This window comes from Rutilus rutilus (assembly GCF_951802725.1).
Source record: "Rutilus rutilus genome assembly, chromosome: 18".
NCBI lineage: Eukaryota > Metazoa > Chordata > Actinopteri > Cypriniformes > Leuciscidae > Rutilus > Rutilus rutilus.
Genome location: NC_140231.1, coordinates 11,931,052 through 11,949,910, shown reverse-complemented (window position 1 = coordinate 11,949,910; position 18,859 = coordinate 11,931,052). Strand labels below are relative to the sequence as shown.

Here is an 18,859-nt window from a genome sequence, read left to right as displayed (position 1 = left end):
ACTATTTTGTCAAGTTGCTAACATAGCAAAATCAGAAAGAGCTTTATTTGTAGTAACCGTAATACTGCATTTCCTCCACCATATGATATATTTTAAAATGAATTGTATGCATCTAATATGGATCTAGTTTACTGCAGTGTGCGACAACTGTCTCATACCAGCCACTGAGTGAACGCACAGCTTAACGTTATAACATAACTTTAAACACACTCAAATGTATTTTTAGTATGATTTTTCTGCCCAAGTAAAACAGCGCTGCATTACCCCATAATTTTAATTTGTCATATAAAGCCTGTATGAATAGTAATTTAGCACTTGTGGCTATTTCATTATAATGAAGTGAATTGTCAAGTTCAAGTTCAGGGAAGGAGGTGGACATTAAACAGAACTTTAATCGTAAAATAAACAAAGAACAAAACTTAAGGAGCGGCATACTTTCATATATTATCGAATATATCGAACTTATGCGTTTAGATGGCTACACTATCAACGGCGAAATGAACCTGCAGCAGTCAGGTGGTACAGGTCAGAGCTCTTTAAGTTGTTATGTTCATTATTATTGTAACGTTATGTGCTTTGAGATATGAGGTAGTTTAACACCGTCTCTCGTGACACTTGTGTCTGCTCCCTGCTGTACGCGTTCATGTGTTTTAAAGGGATACTCCACTTTTTTTGGAAATAGGCTCATTTTACAACTCCCCCAGAGTTATACAGTTGAGTTTTACCGTTTTCAAATCCATTCAGCCGATCTCCGGGTCTGGCAGTACCACTTTTAGCATAGCTTAGCATAGATCATTGAATCGGACAAGACCATTAGCATCTCTCTCAAAAAAATGACCAAAGAGTTTCGATATTTTTCCTATTTAAAACTTGACTCTTCTGTAGTTACATCGTGTACTAAGACCGACGGAAAATGAGAAGTTGCGATTTTCTAGGCTGATATGGCTAGGAACTACTCTCATTCCTGTGTAATAATCAAGAAACTTTGCTGCCATACCATGAGTGCAGCAGGCGTAATGATATGACGCAGCGCCTGAAAATAGTCCCCAGCTCAGTAACTTCCAACGTGACCGGGGCTAAGTTTGTCTAACCTATTAGACCTATTTTCAGGCGCTGCGTCATATCATTACGCCTGCTATACCCATGGTATGGCAGCAAAGTTTCTTGATTATTACGCAGGAATGAGAATATAGTTCCTAGCCATATCAGCCTAGAAAATCGCAACTTTACATTTTCCGTCGGTCTTAGTACACGATGTAACTACAGAAGAGTCAAGTTTTAAATAGGAAAAATATCGAAACTCTTTGGTCATTTTTTTTAGAGAGATGCTAATGGTCTTGTCTGATTCAATGATCTATGCTAAGCTATGCTAAAAGTGGTACCGCCAGACCCGGAGATCGGCTGAATGGATTCGAAAGCGGTAAAACTCAACTGTTTAACTCTGGGGGAGTTGTAAAATGAGCCTATTTCCAAAAAAAGTGGAGTATCCCTTTAAAGGAGGCGTGGCTTTGGAGACGCTCTGAAGGCAGGGTGGGAAGGCAAAGTTGGTCGCTATTGCTAGCCTCTCTGAAAATTGCCTACCCTACCTTTAATAGAGGGCTACTGCCTAAGTTAGGCTGGCTGTATTGAGATGTTTTAAATAGTGTTTTAATTTCACAGCGGTGACAAACAGTGTCGAAGTTTAGGGCGAACACGATCGTTACCTGGCTGTCATCAGTGAAGGGAAGTTCGGGAGACGTGGACGCTGCTCGCCTGCTCTGCGGATCGCTGTGGTGACTGTGACAAGAGATGTCCGGGAGTGGGAGGGGCTTGTGCAGTCTATAGTTTCTGTTTCAGGTTGCACCTGGCTTTAACCCCAGTAGAGATTTTATTTGAAATATGTTGCAGTACATCAGCTGACACAACTGTCATCTTTGAAGCCTGGAAGGGTATCTTTTCTATGTGTAACTGGGTTCAGACACAGTGTGCAGTGTTAAGAGTGACATGATCTGTTTCTATCTTACAGGTTTTCAGGTTAGAAGGCTGATGCGTACATGCGTATGTGAGTGGCAGCGTGTTTTCAATGCTTTGTGGGGCGCCCGCTGAGCTCTCTATATCCATCTACACTGTTCCAGACACCCCTCTGGCTGCCCTCCCCGCAGAATCCACCCTGCTCTGCACAGATGTCCCCACACACACCTCACACACTACAGCCCCCTGAGGAGGACAACCTTCACTGCTATACATCAGTCTCAGCCGCCATGGCGATGTGACATCTGCGTGAATCTCCTTCAGTCCCACTGTATGAGAATGATCTGCGCTGTGCGATATGATGCAAGCAGGTAACAACACATATACACAAAACCTGCCCGTGAATAGAGGACACAAGACTGAAGGAGAGAGTGGGGGAAAGCTGTGCCACTTTCGAATCATCCTCTATGCAAGGAGAATTGAGGTAAAACTAATATGCTAATATTTCAGGATGTCTCCTACCAACTCAATTTAAAGAAAGCATCAATAACTTTAGACCATAAAATATGATCTCTTAGAAAAGTCCAGTGACACAAGTTGAATAATTGGGGAAAATATGAACATTTGAATAAAAAAATATATTTTTATTAAAATGTGAACATGAGTACAAAAACATTTACTAATGGACAATTCCATTGTAAGATGCTTTTATTTTTTACATGTTCATAAACCATTGATATTCAGAATATATGCATATATGTAGTGAAACCATTTTCAATATTTTTTAATATCATATTATTATTATTATTTTACAATAACTAATTGAGCACTGCCACTTTACCCCATAGCTATATTTTGGGAAAAAGGTTTCACGGCTTAATTCATGGCTAAATTGTAGCCAAATAAGTGACAGTTTTATATATTTACAATTTCCCAACATGTCTGATATATTTTTTTAGACCTGGATAAATTTCCTTTGACACAAATTCCTATTTACCTGCTAATTTACTTTGACCAGGAGTTTTTTGGTTCACATTTGTCTCAAAGCGTAGATAGGCGTATCTAAGAGGTATTTTCTAAATATATGGTCACATGGCCAAAATAATGCACAGTTTACTCGATTAAGGGGCCGGTACATCTTACCCCACTGAGTATATGACTAACTGCTATGCATTCACTTCCATGCCAACTATCTTGAATTCCATTATGACACATTTCCTATTGTAATCAAGCATACCATGCTGCTGTTGGAAAGCACTTTGACGCGTCAACCCCAAATATGCTGCTGTTTCATGTTGCACCTAATGCAATACGCCACATCTAATCGTTAACATCCATCCCAGGTCAGTTGGATAGATTCAACGTGGAGCAATGGTAAATCTCATTAAGTAGAGAGACTCACTCGCAAACAGCTCTATAGAAGAGTTATGTTATGATGTGTTATGATGTTATGATGACTTGGAAGACACAAAACCATGGATGTCTTTACAAGTTTATGAAAACACCTCCGCTCAAAGCCCCATAGGAGAGCATGGAGCTTTGAGTTTGGGGTGCAAAAAATCTATTTACACGGAATAACAAAGAAGTAATAATGAAGAAGAGCGATCAAGGGGGAAAAACATATAAATTTTAAGTCATTAATTCCCTCCCTGAACAATGAGAGAGCAATCCACAAGAGGCCCGACGTAAAAGTGTTTGAATTGAAAGTGAAAATGATTAAAGAGCTCTTTTAATGAAGTGTTAATTGCTGTGAGAAGTAGGTAGAAGGTTGAAGGAGATGCACTGCTTTGACAGAAGCGAAAGCTACAGCAAAAACACATGTCTACACTGATATAAAACTAAAAGTAAATTTGGTAGAAGAGTCTTATTCACTAATAACAGTGTACATAGAAATATTCTCATGCATGGGGCTTCACTTGGTTCTAAATGTTAGCCTTAATTCAGAATAATTGCACTAAGTGCAAACTTATTTGATGACATCTGTGTGAGAACAACTGCACACTAGTTTTACAAGAGATGCATTTATTTTACTGAACAAGGAAAAGTTAGAGTGGACTAAGGATAGAGCCCTGGTGAACACCAAGTGACAAAAAGTTTGAAAATAGGAACAAAGATGCATCCTTAAAACCCAGGTGAGTTTCTGGATCTCTTTTCTTTGGTAAATAAGTAACTATTCTTGTAGAGGCCTCTCAATAATGAATGTCATATTTATACCTTCACCTACAGCTGAATATTCAACATCTCATCAGCCTCGCTAACTGAGTCCTATATTGTGTTTCTCACAGGCCTTTTGTGCTGCATAAGATGGCACAGTCTTTCACTTACCCTTATCACAGACACACATTAATGGCCATCAGAGAACTCTGTTCTCTTTGAACGGTTTACGGCGACTATCCTTTGATCATAAGTAGTGCTCGCTTCACAGAAAGCCTGAAAAGATGTCTCTTTGATATCGCCCTGCGTTTACATATCAATGAGCGCCACCGAAGATGGGGGCTCAGGAGACTCTCATGCACCACACTTTCGGGAAATGTAGCTTAGAGCATCCGTGTTGACCAGTAAATGCATACATTTGTCAGACAATTTCGTAGATGAGGTTGAGTAGCCACCTTCATCCGGAAGCAAGGACTCGTCAAGAGTTTATCCTCGATAGATCGTGGCTCAGTTGACTGTTTTGGAGTGGAGAGCCCCACGTCTTTATGGGCTTTCATTAGACGTCATTTTGAGGCTCATTTGAAATCAATCCCCCTTCGGACCTTCACGCCAGCTCTGGTGTCGGCCGGATGAAAAATGAGGCGGGGCATTGGGGCTTCAGGCGGCCCCCCGTCCATCCTGCTTGGCCCAGTCCGTTAATACAGCATCATCTGGTCGAACGGACGGGCAATTCCCACATCTCATTACCGACAGGAACTGTGGGTCATTACGCGGGATGGATTCCCATTAGCTGAACCGAGGGTTTGGGACTAAATACAGAAGCTTTGGACATAAGCGCGTACTCACAAGCACTTTGTTACATACTCCTTAGCCACTCTTAACTTGTTCACACACTTCTGGATGAGAGGAAGGTGAGAATTACTTGAGAGAATGTATCTACTGTGGAATGCAAAGGTAGGATTTTTTTTTAAATAGTAATGCAGCTTGTGCCGTAGTTGACAGTTCACAGTGACCAGGGACTTTGTGAACTATTCATTTAAGTCTGTCCAATAGGGTAAATTGAGTCAACTCATTGAAAGCAATTTAGAGGCATGTTTTCCCCAGTATATACAACATATCTCTCTTTTGCCAGAACAGGAGTTCATTCTCGATGACACATTAATTCGGGATGACTGCACGGTCATCTGGAAATCAAGGTAACGGAGAAGCAGTCAAGAGCGGGTTTAACCTGCAGGAGTGCAAGGAATATGTGGCACAGGCCGGTGAGTGAAAATAATGCAGGTCCTTCATATGGTCCTTTGCTGTATGAGCCATCTGTTTATCTGACACACTGCGTCCTGATGGACAGGGTGGGTAATCAATGCAGCTCTGCTCCACAGGTTTGTGTATGAACGTACTGTATAGTGTTCAGCTGTTCAGCTTCTTGCGCGCTTGAGTGTGTGTGGTTGCTGTTATAATTTTAAAATGGGGTATACCTGACATGTTATCTATGTGAGTATGCCTCCGTGTATAGTGTAAAAGTGTGAGCGGAACCACAGTATGTGGGCGCTCGTCTCCGGCACTGGTCAGCAAGCAGCTCCTGTCCCTGTGGGGATGATGATTTATGGCACATTAATTTTGGATAGCTGGATCTGGGCAAATATTTTAGTCAGAGGACAAATTGGGGGAGATTTCTGATTTCAGATTTTCAGTCAGCACAACAAACTAAAGAGACTAATATGATAACAGCAGACGATCTCCAATGTGCAGCTCACCAAAAAAAGCTAATGTCTTAATAATAATTTGTAAAATAACATTTACCTCAAAATCACATTTAAATATTTTGTGTTACACATTGGGAATAACCTAAACCATTTATTTTCTAATGATGAGAATGTTAAACAGTATTGACACCTTTCTGTTCCTGATTTTAATATTCTGGTCACATGGGGCAATGCGGACCTCTGACTTCTGAATGTCACCTTGCATACAAGATGTTGTACAAGATAATAGTTGATTAATGACCTGTCTGAACTTATTACTCGGGTAAAATGTATCTACAAGTCAAAAAGGAATATATTGTGATTGATTATTTTGTGTATCAAAGGTCAAACTATAGCATAGCCTTTAGAATATGCAAAAATTAAGTTTCTCAAAGATTAACAGGACTTTTAGAGCCGACTAAGAGGCAGAGAAAAAAAAAAACTAATTGAAATACTGAAATAGGTTCTTCACTTAATTAATTACGTAAGTGCCCTTTATATTTAAAGCACTACATGTGTTTAGGCAGAAGAGTAGTAAGTAATTCTGTTTTCAAAGTCACTGTTGTAACTATAAAGGTCACTAAGGATCACAATTTTCATTTTACATTACATTATTATGACCTTAATAACCAATTTCCCACAAATATAAACATAGGTCAAAATTAAATAATGTGCATTTTAAATGGTCTGTTATGCTAAATGTGTAAATATGTACTAGTGAATAATATATATGTAAATATTGAGTGTAATAAATTGTAAACATAAACTGAACCAGACGCATTAAGCCATGGTGCTCATGTGGATGACATGATTTGAGTCTGGCCTGCAACATGCCAATGTCCCATCACTCTACACAATTTACCAATCAGTCTCCCAAATAGATACCATTTTAGAAACATGGCCACCACAAACCATTATCGAACCATTTGGCAATCCATAGTCAGAATCCCACGAAATGTTTCCATTTTGAAAGAGAATGTGAAATCACATCTATACCCAGGTACCATTCCCTCCAAATTCTCTCTTTTTCTAACAAATCTCTGACCCTGAACCCAAGTTCATAAGGTGAGCTCAACTCTCGCAGAGCTGCTCCGCTGGAGTGATACAGGAAACTGATACTCCCCCACCTCGGCCACAAGATCAACACTGATCCCTCTTGTTCTCGACATGCTCAATATTTTACATAAAACAAAGCAGAGATCAGATGATGCCGTTTATGTGAGCTGAGAGGAGGGAGAAGTGTCTCCGGTTACAATGGGATTATACTGTAGGTAAGGATGAGTCGTCTGTCTAAGGGTGAATCTCACGTAAAAACTGTCAAGAAATATCCAGGACATATATCCAATTTCAAATATTACTCTTGCTCGGGAAACGTCGGAAAGGATAGTGAGTTTAGCTGGTGCTACATGAGGGTACGAGTGAGAAAAAGAGATGAGCGAGTGAGTTGGTCCTCAGTGGCAACACTAGGACAATCCAATCTGATTTAATAAGAGTGACAGTTGCTCTCTGATGACAGAAACGCTCTTGAAAGTGTGATGGCAAAATGAAAGGATAGGTGAGAGACAAAGAAAAGAAGAAATAAAAGTGCTGACCACTTTGGTAGTTAGGGATTTGCAACATATACAACTCTGAGACCCGCAATCTCTGCATGCTCTCTCTCTCTTTCTCTCTCTCTCTCTCTCTCTCTCCACACACCTGGTTTTTGCTAACGCGGCAAATCACATGGCTGACAGATTCCCGAGCCCGTTTAAATAATGCATGGGATTTCTCTTTTAACTTGTCAGTCGCTCCACAAAAAAATATATCAGTTCTTTTCTGATGTCATTTGTGACAGTGATTCACCCTGACAGTTCTCCATTAGACCAATGAGTCCCTTCTCGTTCGCCAATTCTTCTACTGCCGTTCCGACAAGAAACACATGTTACTCCTTTTCCTTTTTTCCCTCTCTCTCGCCCTCTTTCTTCTTGTTAACAGGGGTTTTTAGAGCTGTATTTATATTTAAAGACACAATTTCACAGGAGCCCCCATTAACTCACTTCACCTTCTAGAGCTGCTGCAACCGTATTAGCGCAAACATTGTTCTCTGCCTAACACACTCTGCAACCGAAACCGCACACGAGTCGCTGAACAAACTCCGGTACGCTTTGTGCTACTGGATAAACTCAGGGGGGGAAAGGCAGACTGTGTTTTTCCATGCCAAATACTTCATCAAATCTCTTTGGCCCCTGTCAAAGACATCGCTGTTGCGAGTCGTTTTGCTTTTTGATTCAATGCTCTTTATTTCGCGCGCTCTGGCAGCAAGGGTGGGGTTAACGTTTGAGCGGACAGAGTGAGGAGGGAGATTGAAATCAAGCCTATCTGTGCTGACTGCCTGCTGTAGATAGCTCAGGCTTTTTGTGGCACGATCCACACAGTGGAGGAAAAGCACAGATTAGCCGTTTCCCCTTTGAAGTTCTCTCTAAAAAAAAGCAAAAGGCTCACCACCAAGATCGAGAGGGGAGGGGACCAAAAACACATCTTGCGGGAATGTAAAGAAACAAAAAAGGAACAGGAAAAAGCGCCATCGGGACTTTGTAGCTGTACCCGAGCAAGCAGCGTCTTGGCGGCGCACAAGAGAGAGTGAGGCAAAAAGAGAGAGAGGTTAAAGTTGTCGGACGACTTCAGAGGGTGTTTGTTTAACTTCAGGGATTCAAGGAAGCTAGATCTGATTCCAAGACACCCCCCCTTCACCACCTCTCAACTCCAAACCATGCACACCAAATGACCAATCCAGTGTAACTTGGGTGGTATGGCTTGCTTTTGAAGACTTTAAAAGTCTGGTCCAAAACTCTCTCTCAAATGTCTCTCTGGTTCCTCAAAGTTCCTAAGAACTCCACAGCTTTGGCTTGGAGAATCCAATTAAAAATAACATTAACGGAATCTGCCCCCTCATTCGTTCAAACGCCTGTCATTCACATTGTTCTGTCTTTTGCGTATTTGTTCATTAAAGATCTCGTGTTCGAATTGTGTGGCTTTTAGTGAATGTTCATGAGCTTAAAGGTCACGTTTATGCTAGTACTGTATAAAGTTGACAAAATGAACATTCAGCAGTTGGAGTTGGTAGCCTCATAGCGTGGTTACGCTTCAGTGAAAAGTGAAAGTGACACGTGAAGGCCAAGTATGGTAACCCATACTCGGAATTTGTCCTATGCATTTAACCCATCCAAGTTAGAGCACACACACTGCAAACCATGGACACGGACACACACACACATGGAGCAGTCGCAGTCCCAACTTGTGGTCTTTTCCAATTCTGTCTACACTTTCTCTAACTCACTGCTTCCTTTCAACTCTATACTGTATTCAAGAAGAAATTTTTTTAAATCTAACTTTCCTTTAAGCCAACATTCCACCATCTCCAATATTCACATAAACATCAGGTTTTCTAACACCGTGTCCAAACTAAACGCGCCGCGCGATAAAAGGTATGTTTTCCATGTTAATTGAAGTTTTTGTCCTAACCAGCCACGACGGCGACACGCCGTTCTATTTTTAGAAATGCTAATCTCAGGTAATGTTTATGTGCTTAATTTAATGTTAAAAGCATGCAATGTGACTTTGAATATCGTTTAGTGCTCCAGCTTTGTAGCTGTAAAAGCAACAATGGATAATTCACCTCAGATCTTAAAAGTAAACAAATGGAAACAAAAACGTTCAAACTGTGAACAAACAAGTGTATTCTTTGACAAAGATTGTTTTAGTAACTCAGTAGCCTATGTATTTTTAATAATGTTTAAATTTGCGAATTTGATTATGTAGCCTACTTATCCATTTTCTTGAGAGTGCCGTCAAGATTACTCTCTGGTGCTGTGCACTTGCCGCGAGACTCCGCCCACACGCTGTTCTGATTGGCTGTGGGTTTTGATTGATTTTGACGCATCTCGCAGTCGCGTCGCGTCTAGTGTGGACAGACAAATTATTCGTCACTGGAATTTTATGGTCTGGTTAGGACATGGTGTAAGGCTAACCAATGTAAATAATTGTGCAATAATTATAAAATATTAATTTTAGACATCATTATTTGCACCTGCCCAATTAACAGAAATGTTGTTTAAAGAATAACGTTTAGTGCAAAATATTGGTAATTCTCGCTTCAAATTCATTTGGATAAGAATACATCACATCAGATTGGGCGATCGCACATGGTCTAGCCGCAAAAGTTCAAATATTTTTTTAATTGGACCCGAAGCTCAAATTGGATCATTACTTCACGCAGCTCCCATAATACCCTCCATCGGAAAAGAATGATTTCTAGTCTGTCATTTGTTGTTTGTTGGAGAAATGGTGACTTTACATGTTAACTGACAGTTATTTAGACATTCAGGTACTAACTTTTTTTTTGCTGAATAACTTTTTTGTTTTATTCTTAAACACATGGCATGGTTGCAAATGGTAATTCACCCTGATTGGAAATTCAAAAAGCCATCAGAAAGAGTTAATCTAGCCCTGAAGTGTCAACCTTATCAGATCTGACACCACACAAACAAACGCCTATAGTGCTGGGTCTGTGCTTACTGTGTTTCACGGCCCGGGACTGTTGTTCACTCAGCACGCTGACATCCGCAAACACGAGTGAAATTTGACTCTGTGATTCTCAGCTTCCATTGATGCAGTTCTCTCTATCTCTCTCATCATCAACATTAGCTCTATCGGCAGCCAGAGTACATTAGAGGATGTGTGATTGAGTGCGAGACAGACGTGTTCTCTCCAACCCTGGCACGGGTTCTTCTTCCTCTCTCCTGCTCTTTATTCTCACGCCATCATCTTTCTGTCACTACACACACTCTGTTTCTCTCCACACGCTGCTGTACGCATGGACCGAATTCAAAGGTGATTTGTATTCAGTCCCAAGTGCTGATTTATAGCAGGAACAGCTTTTTGTTAAGCCGTAGTTCCGTCACTGATTCTGACTAGATGAGCCACATCTGAAACCAATGTAACAGAGCCAATGGCGGTAACACTTGTGATTGCACATCATTTGATTTTTACATTACTTCAACTACATAAAACATTTTGTTGGTTGCTTGCACTGGATAGTCCCACCTACAGCCAAATGTAACTGGACCAAATCTTAACTGTATATCACAAAGTGTGATATATTGCCAATGGCCGGTGACTTAAAATTGTTTAATCAAATGTAAAAATAATCACTGCATAGTCGTCACTGTATAAATTAACCATAGATTAGATTAAAAAAGGTTGTTCAGACAAGAGCAGTGAGTGATTTTCGCTTTGTCGTTTGATTAACATTAATAACACAAACAGCAGCAGGATTATTAAGGCTGCTGTCACTTTAAGAGCGTTCACGTCGATGTTTTCGCAATATTGATTTTTACTCGTGTTAAGTTTAGGCCCTGTGAAAACACCAGAAGAGTTTATATGGTAAGAATGTGTAGTATTGTGTTTGAACACAATTTTAAAACCTTTGCAAACTGATATGACGAGTGAATTGCTGGTATTAATATCTCCCTCTACATATTCACACACACGCACTGTGCTTCTGTTCATGTTTGTGTGTGTGTGTGTTTGTAAGCGTTATTGGTCTTGGCAATAACAACGGCTGGCATTTGTGTCTGTGCTCGCTGTTGTTGACTGTGATAATAAAGAATGACATTTTACTCTGTGTGTGTGCGCGGTGATGGTAACATCACAATCTAAATGCACAGTCAGGTGGGGAACATTAAAGACGTCATTAGCCTCAATAAAGCTCAGCAGAAAGGAGAGGGTTGCGTGGGCAAGAACCCATTACCTCAGGTCACGTGCCTGTGTGCGCGCGTGTGTTGAAGTGATTAGATTGTTGAACGCATCCTAACAGTGCTCTTTATTTTCATTTTGTGAATATCTATGGCCTGCGCTGGTAAGTGATTCAAAGCTAGTGAGTCATAAACTGGTCAAAGCTAATGGCTGTGTTCCCCTGCACATCAGAAACGAGTTCTGCTGCTGCAATGGATTTGATGCGTTTGATTACCAGGTGAAAAGCTCGATCTATAGCAGGTGTAATAACTCATATGCCTAGCGTTTCAGAATAGTGAAACTACAATTGATAGTGTCAGACGTGCATTTGATAAACTATTATTAGAGTTTTGCTTCAAAGTCAGTGGGGAATGGGAATCATAATGAATTTGACAACTCCATGATTCAAACTCAGATTTTGATTCTTGTTCTACAATTCTATTATTTTAGTTGGTTTTATTTTTATGAAATCCATTCAATAATAAATTTGACTAATTCATTTATTTCATACAATTTTATGTTTTCAAGTCAATTTTTTTGCACACACTTTGTTTTTGCCTGCATTTACTTGAAAGGGTGAAATAAATATTTACATTTATATTTTAAATGTAATTTGATTCTGTGATCAAAGCTGAATTTTCAGCATCATTACTCCAGTCTTCAGTGACACATGATCCTTCAGAAATCATTCTGATATGATGATTTGCTGCTCAAGAAACATTTCTTTATTATTATATTTCAATATGGAAAACAGTTGTGCTGCTTAATATTTTTGTGGAAACAGTGACGCATTTTGTTCAGGACTGTTTGATAGAAAGAAAGTAAAAATAAAAAACAGTATTTATGTTTTGTCAAATTATAAATGTCTTTACAGATCAATTTAATGTGTCTTTAATTAATAAAAGTTTTAATATATACTTTATATGGTTTTGCAAACTTTTGAAGTATAACTTATCTACCTGCACTGGAGTTCAGCTCCTCGTTCTCGGACTCTGTACCGTTCTGGCTTCCTGCTCCGTGAATGTTGTTCATGGCCATCAGTTTCATTTTCTGGAGTTTCATTGCTTCAGCCATTGCTGCTGCTGTCAATCCTGTTGAGCACACAAAGACACACACACACACACAGAGAGAGAGAGAGAGAGAGAGGTAAGTGTACCTGGTAAACATACTTTACACCTGATACTAACATCCGTCTCGGGAGATCCAATCTCAAACAAACAGCCGACACAAATCGCTGTTCACCTGGTATTTACATGCATCTCAAATGCATCTCATGTGACCAGATTTCATCAAAGAGAAGCTCCATTTACTTCCTCGGTGTGTTAATAAACGTTGATAAAGCACATAAAGTTGGGAACCCATCCATACTGAAAATATGTAGTTTTGCACATCTCTAATCAGCACTGGTGGTGACTGCCGCCCACCGGCAGAATGTGGCCCTCTGGAAGAGGAGGGAGGGATCTACTCCCAGAAGGCCTTCTGCTCGTGGTCCTGTGCTAGTGTGTGTGTGTCCCACGAGGATTCCCCAGTGTTACTCACTGTCTCACACACACTTCCAGAACTGTACCCTGGGCTCATCAAGGGCTCCTCAGCCCTGGAAGCCATCATCACTCAGCCCAATTAGGCCCCTAATTAATTCAATTAAACAACGGAGGGACACATTAAGTAATTCATTAAGTGACGATGTGATGCCTTCTCGCACTCCGCTCTCGAAATTTCCCCACAAATCAGGTTGGGAGGAAGTGATGGCCCACGTCCTGTGTCTTTTTTCCCCAGGTTCAGACAATGGATGTCACCTTGATCTAATTCATTAAAAATTTAGCCTCCAACGGAATACGTGAACTAGCGCAGAAAAGAAGGCCGAAGAACATTCCTTTATCCTCTGCTTAAAACGCTCGGCATGGATTTGGAAGCACGGGGCACTTCTGCTCCCCAGAGGGCCGTGCGCTCCCCTGATGAGCTCTTACGGCTGAAAATGAACAACGACACGACTGGTTTTGCTTTCTGCGACAGCCGGCAAGCCAAATAAACTGGCAAATTAGTCATGCTTTGAAAAATACAAGTTGTGGATATGCTGGACTTGGGTTGGAGAGATAAAGGAATGTACTTCTTGGCATGTATTTAAACAAAAACAAAAAAAAAAGAAGACAAGCATCTGAGTATTTTTAGCAGCCAGCCATGTCTACAATAAAGTAAAAAAAAAAAAAAACATAAAAAAAAATCTGTATGCTTGATTCAGCTTTTATGAATTCCTTTTCGTTGCCTACTTTAAGTGGTACAGCTTACGTGGATTTAAATGCTTTTCAGTTCATTTTTGAAGACTAGCATTATATAATAAAAACACCATTGTCCATTATAACAAATATAAACAATATAATAGTTAATATACTGTCACTTTTGATAAATGTATTGCTCGCCCTTGTAATGTGCGCTGAATAAAAGCTCATTTATTTTTAAAAATATCTTACAGACCCCAAACTTTTACACAGTAATCTATGTAATAAAAAGTTGAAATCGTTTGATTAAGAAACTAAATGTTTGTGTACATTTTATAGTTTATTTAAACAGTAAATACACCATAATATTAGCAATGTTTTATTGTCAATACTTACAATAATTGTCAATTATTATTATTATTGTAAAAATAGTATAATTTATAATGCATATATAATGATAAACATAATAATATAATTATAAACCATATTATAAAATAATATTATAAATTATTATGGGTAACTGTTAGCATAATCAAATTAGCCAAAACATAATGAATGTGTACAAGTTTTAGAACGACAGCATCTTAAATATCTTATTATAGCATATAATATGTGGTGACAGATTAAAGATGAATAAAGCAAACATTTTTTTCTTGCATATGCAAGAGTGCTGAAGTTGTGGAGAGGCATCAGATCATTTCCTGTGAGGTCCAAATAAATAGTGCAAACTAAACACGCACGTTTACATAGAATATAAAGAGTAGAAAACTGAAGGAAGGGGGGAAAGCGCTCACAATTGGTGCATTGTCTTAGCACACACACACTAAAAGTCTGCCTCCCGATACTATGTCAAGGAGAAGCCCCGAGATCAAACGGCGTACGTAACAGTAATTGATGTTTGAGGAAAGTCGCGACCCGCGGAAATGGGAGCCGGCGGATGAAAGGCGAGTGCCGTTTTGCAGGGGTGGACAAACAGATTGCTTATTGTTTGCCTTTCATTTGGCCCTTCAGATCTACAAGTCTCTCTGCTTCAAACACTCAAGGTATCACCCCCCTGCCGCATGAATGAGGGCGCTCGGGCACGTCCTGAGGAGGGGAGAACACATCTATCCTCCTTTCCTCGCCCAATACTCCCTCGTTCTCAAGATCTGACAGGTCCATCTCGGTCGCTAATGGTTCACCTGGTTTGAAAGTGAGGAGGTGAGCCGGCGTGGTGGACGGGGGCTTTTGTAGTCTTAAGGGGGGTCAGGTACGGGCCAGTCTGGATTCCTTTGCGATGACGTGCCTGAATTGGCCCTTTTTCATACCTAGACAACAATGTCCCATTTAATTAAAGACTGGTATGAGAAAAGGTAGATTCCAAAGCGAAGGAAAAATTGATCCAGAGGAGTTTCTTTTGATCTCAGAGTCAGTGAGCGTTACATCAATGGATCCTTTTCAGTGTTCAACTTTCCTGTCTTTACCGCGGTAATGAAACCTTAAAGACCCAGGTAAAAGACATGGAGGGTACTAGCACCTGAGATTGCGGCCTTGGATTCTGTCACAGGTCAGCAAATATCAGGAATGTCCATGTTCCTTATTTTTGGTTCATTCATAGGCTGAAAGGGATGAGAAATATATGGTTTGCTGCTCAGATTCGAATGCCTTTTTGCTTTTATACATTTTTTATAAAAAGTTTAAAATAAAAACGGATCCAATTTTGTAAACTAAGATGCTCTGTTATTAAATTCCTTTCTTCTGCTAGAAGATATAGTTTAATAGTAGTCAATTGGTGTTGTGCAGGCTGTGCAATGATATACACAGGTGCTTCACTTCAAGGCTGTTGCTATACATTGTGTGTTTTACCATGTTTGGAACGTTGTGTTGACCAATCAAAAGCCAGGGTTGCCACTATCCACTGTAAACCCTAATGCTCAAAATAATTAATTGGTTTGAGTAGGGTAAACTTAAATTAAACAGTTCAATCAAATTAACTTTTATGAGTATTTAGAACTTTCTTTTTCTTTTGAGTTCACAAAACTAACACATTTTAAGTAATCGGAATTGTTTCACTGGTTTGAGTTTTATGAACTTGTTTCTTTTAATTTAGACAAACTTAAAAATTTTACTGAAACTGAGCTGGGATTTCTATTTGCCATGACACTCGAAAGGGAGAGTAAATGCTAAAATTAAGTGTTCTATAATGATTTTCGTGCAAGATTAATGTTTGGTGGGAGATTTAGCAATGTTTAATGTTTTGCTGAGGTAATTCAAAAGATTTTCTGTTTTTTCTTTTCTTTCTTTTTTGGAGGGTTACCATCATGGTGACGAGTGGAGAATGAGCTTGGTTTGAGAACAGATATATATGTTAAATGTTATATATTGCCAAACATTTGTTTAGCAATTGCTATGCTATGCTAGTGTTATCAATGCATTGTGTTACCAATTAGCAAGTTGCCATTTACTGAATTAGCTAGTTAAAGCTAGCCAAGTTTCCTCTACCAAAAATATTTAAACTGAGATTACATAGAAATTGTAAGTTAAATGTATGAATTATCATACTCAAATATTTCAAGTTAAGAGCAATTAGAATGTATGAGTACAAAATAAAAGTCTGCCAGTTCTGACTACTTAAACTTTGAATTTCTTAACTTAATTTTTTTATGTAACTGATAACCACAGATTTTTTGAGTTTTACCATCTTATTCGGGTTTATAGTGTAGTGTAAGATACTGTTTTGATCTGAACAAAGTCAGCAGGTCTTTCTGAGCGAAGGATTTCAGTCAATATGAAGGTGAAATAGTTTACGTGTTAAAGGCAGAATTCGTTGAAACTAATGTACATTCACTTGAGCTAGAGAAATGAAAAATGAAAAATTGAACAAACAGCTTGTTAAAGACAATTATTTATATATTTGTTGTAACAAAACTATTGTGCACATGTACAGTGGAGCTACAGAAATTAAATAAATATTGCTATATTCATTATTGTCCCAACAAAACTTCCCCAACCAACCATGCTTGCACAACCCAATTCCACTTACAATGATCCTCACATACGAAGGGCTCCTGTTATTGTATGTCTGTGAGCATACAAAGGCGAATAGAGCAGAAATAAGAATAAAGCAGGAAGAGATAGAAATAGAGACCAAACAACACACACAACACAATTGCCTGTGAGAACAAGCCCAGAGAGATCATGTTTTCCACAAAGAGGGTCAGTCAAGCACTCCCCCCCGCTCCATGCAACCGGACGCATTATTACATTTTGCATTTCTCCTTTTCAGATGAAACATGGGTAAAAAAGGAAAGGAACAGTGTCTTTTCTTTGCTTTGACAGAGTGTCTTGGGGAAAAGTATCAGATTTGTGCACAAGACGGGGGGAAAAACAGGCAGAGCATCTCCTTTGATTCACTGAAGAGTAAATATTACTGTCCGATTTCACGTTGAACAGTAAACCGAGAAAGGACAAAAAGCCAGAAGAAGGGAGGGCAGAGAGAGATGGGGGCGGTATACTGTATTTAATTCACCTTTGGAATTTCCGAACGGCGGAACAAGGGATGAGATGAACGCCTGACAAAGGCATATGGCCGGCGGGCGAAACCGGACTCTGCTGCTTTTCAGCGCTCAACGGTGAGAAAGAGAGAGGGAAATGGGGCGCGATGGAAGTTGTAAATAAAAGCCCAAATGAATGCTGAGATTTCCGCCTCATGACCCCACTGTTTGTGTGTGACCCACTGGAGGACTGATACAACCAGCCTAAATCTAGGTTGTGTGTTAGTTCCACCAACCAGAGTTTACTTCCAGAGTGAGGCTGTTTTTGTTGGATCCGAACGGCTCAAATGAATCGAAACTACTGACAGGCTGACAGTTTCGAATCGAGTCTTCGTCTGGATTTTAAAGCTAAAAAACTAGGGTTTGGGAATCTGGTTTTAAAAATACCACACATAAATGACTTTTGAAATTCTATTCTATTAACGATTGGGGAACGTCAGATTTTTTGCGCCATTTTTGTGCATGAACAGTAAACCACTAATGTTTTTGTTGGATACAAACAGCTCAAATGAACCTAAACTATCAATTTCATTTCAATGAAAAAGCTCGTTTATTTTTTTGAAATACCAGACATAAATGACTACTGACACTGTATTTTGTTAACAGAACACAGGCTACATTCACACTGTCAGTTTTTGGGCTTGACAACCGCATTTACACAGGTGTGAGTCTCAAAATGTCCCGTTCTCACAGCAACTTACAGCAGCGCCTCGAATACTGTCTGTATGAACGTGCAACAGGATTCAAGCCCGCTTTCTCTTATCAGTAAACCAAAGTGATATCAAAGACGGTGATATCTATAAAATTGAAAAGCCTCATCACGTTTGACACGACAATCCAATCGAGCCGCGAGTTCGTCCGTCAAATCTTCATTAACCGACAGCAGCTTTTATATCTGGGTGGAGAAACTGGATCTAAAACCTTCAGATAACACACAGCTCATATCTCCATCATTATAAATTGCTGAAACCAAACATGAAAACCCTCAACACACGGTAGACATGTATCTGTGCAGCGCAGCGTCTCTCGCGCTGTATGATGTGACAGAAAACTAGTTATCCAGCCCGGTTCCGGTCACACGGAGAATGCGGTTGTGATTTCGGTTATAGAATGCGATTGTCACTCTCGTAAATAACTGAACTGTGTGTGAACGTAAACTGTATTAAGGACTCAAATACAGGACTGATAACCGTGTTCTGTAGCTGTGTGAACATGGCCATAGTGAAACACTAAACCTGACTACTGTAGTCTGATTTGCAGACAAATGACTCTTGAGGTGATTTTTAAAATAAACAAAGTTCATGATTTATTGATTTGAATTGGTCTCAATCGTTCACCGTTCTTGAGACTGTCTTATACAGGCGTGAAGCGATAAGCAACAACAAAGTTTTTATTTTGAGCTTTATAACTTGTGCTCGATCTTATTTATTGACCAGTGAACAGTCGAGGGGTCTCCCTGATCCTGAGTCAGCTCAAGTGGGCCGAAACACTC

The 18,859-nt window shown here is 39.7% G+C and overlaps 1 protein-coding gene across 2 annotated transcripts in view; it reads right to left on the bottom strand.

The window, feature by feature from the left end:
• dacha (dachshund a) overlaps window positions 1-18,859 on the bottom strand; it is a 158,320-nt gene that overhangs the window by 41,086 nt on the left and 98,375 nt on the right. For both annotated transcript variants that reach the window (XM_084386715.1, XM_084386714.1), the window contains exon 3: window positions 12,578-12,709. In XM_084386715.1, the coding sequence (XP_084242841.1) occupies window positions 12,578-12,709 (132 nt within the window). The remainder of the gene's footprint in view (window positions 1-12,577; window positions 12,710-18,859) is intronic.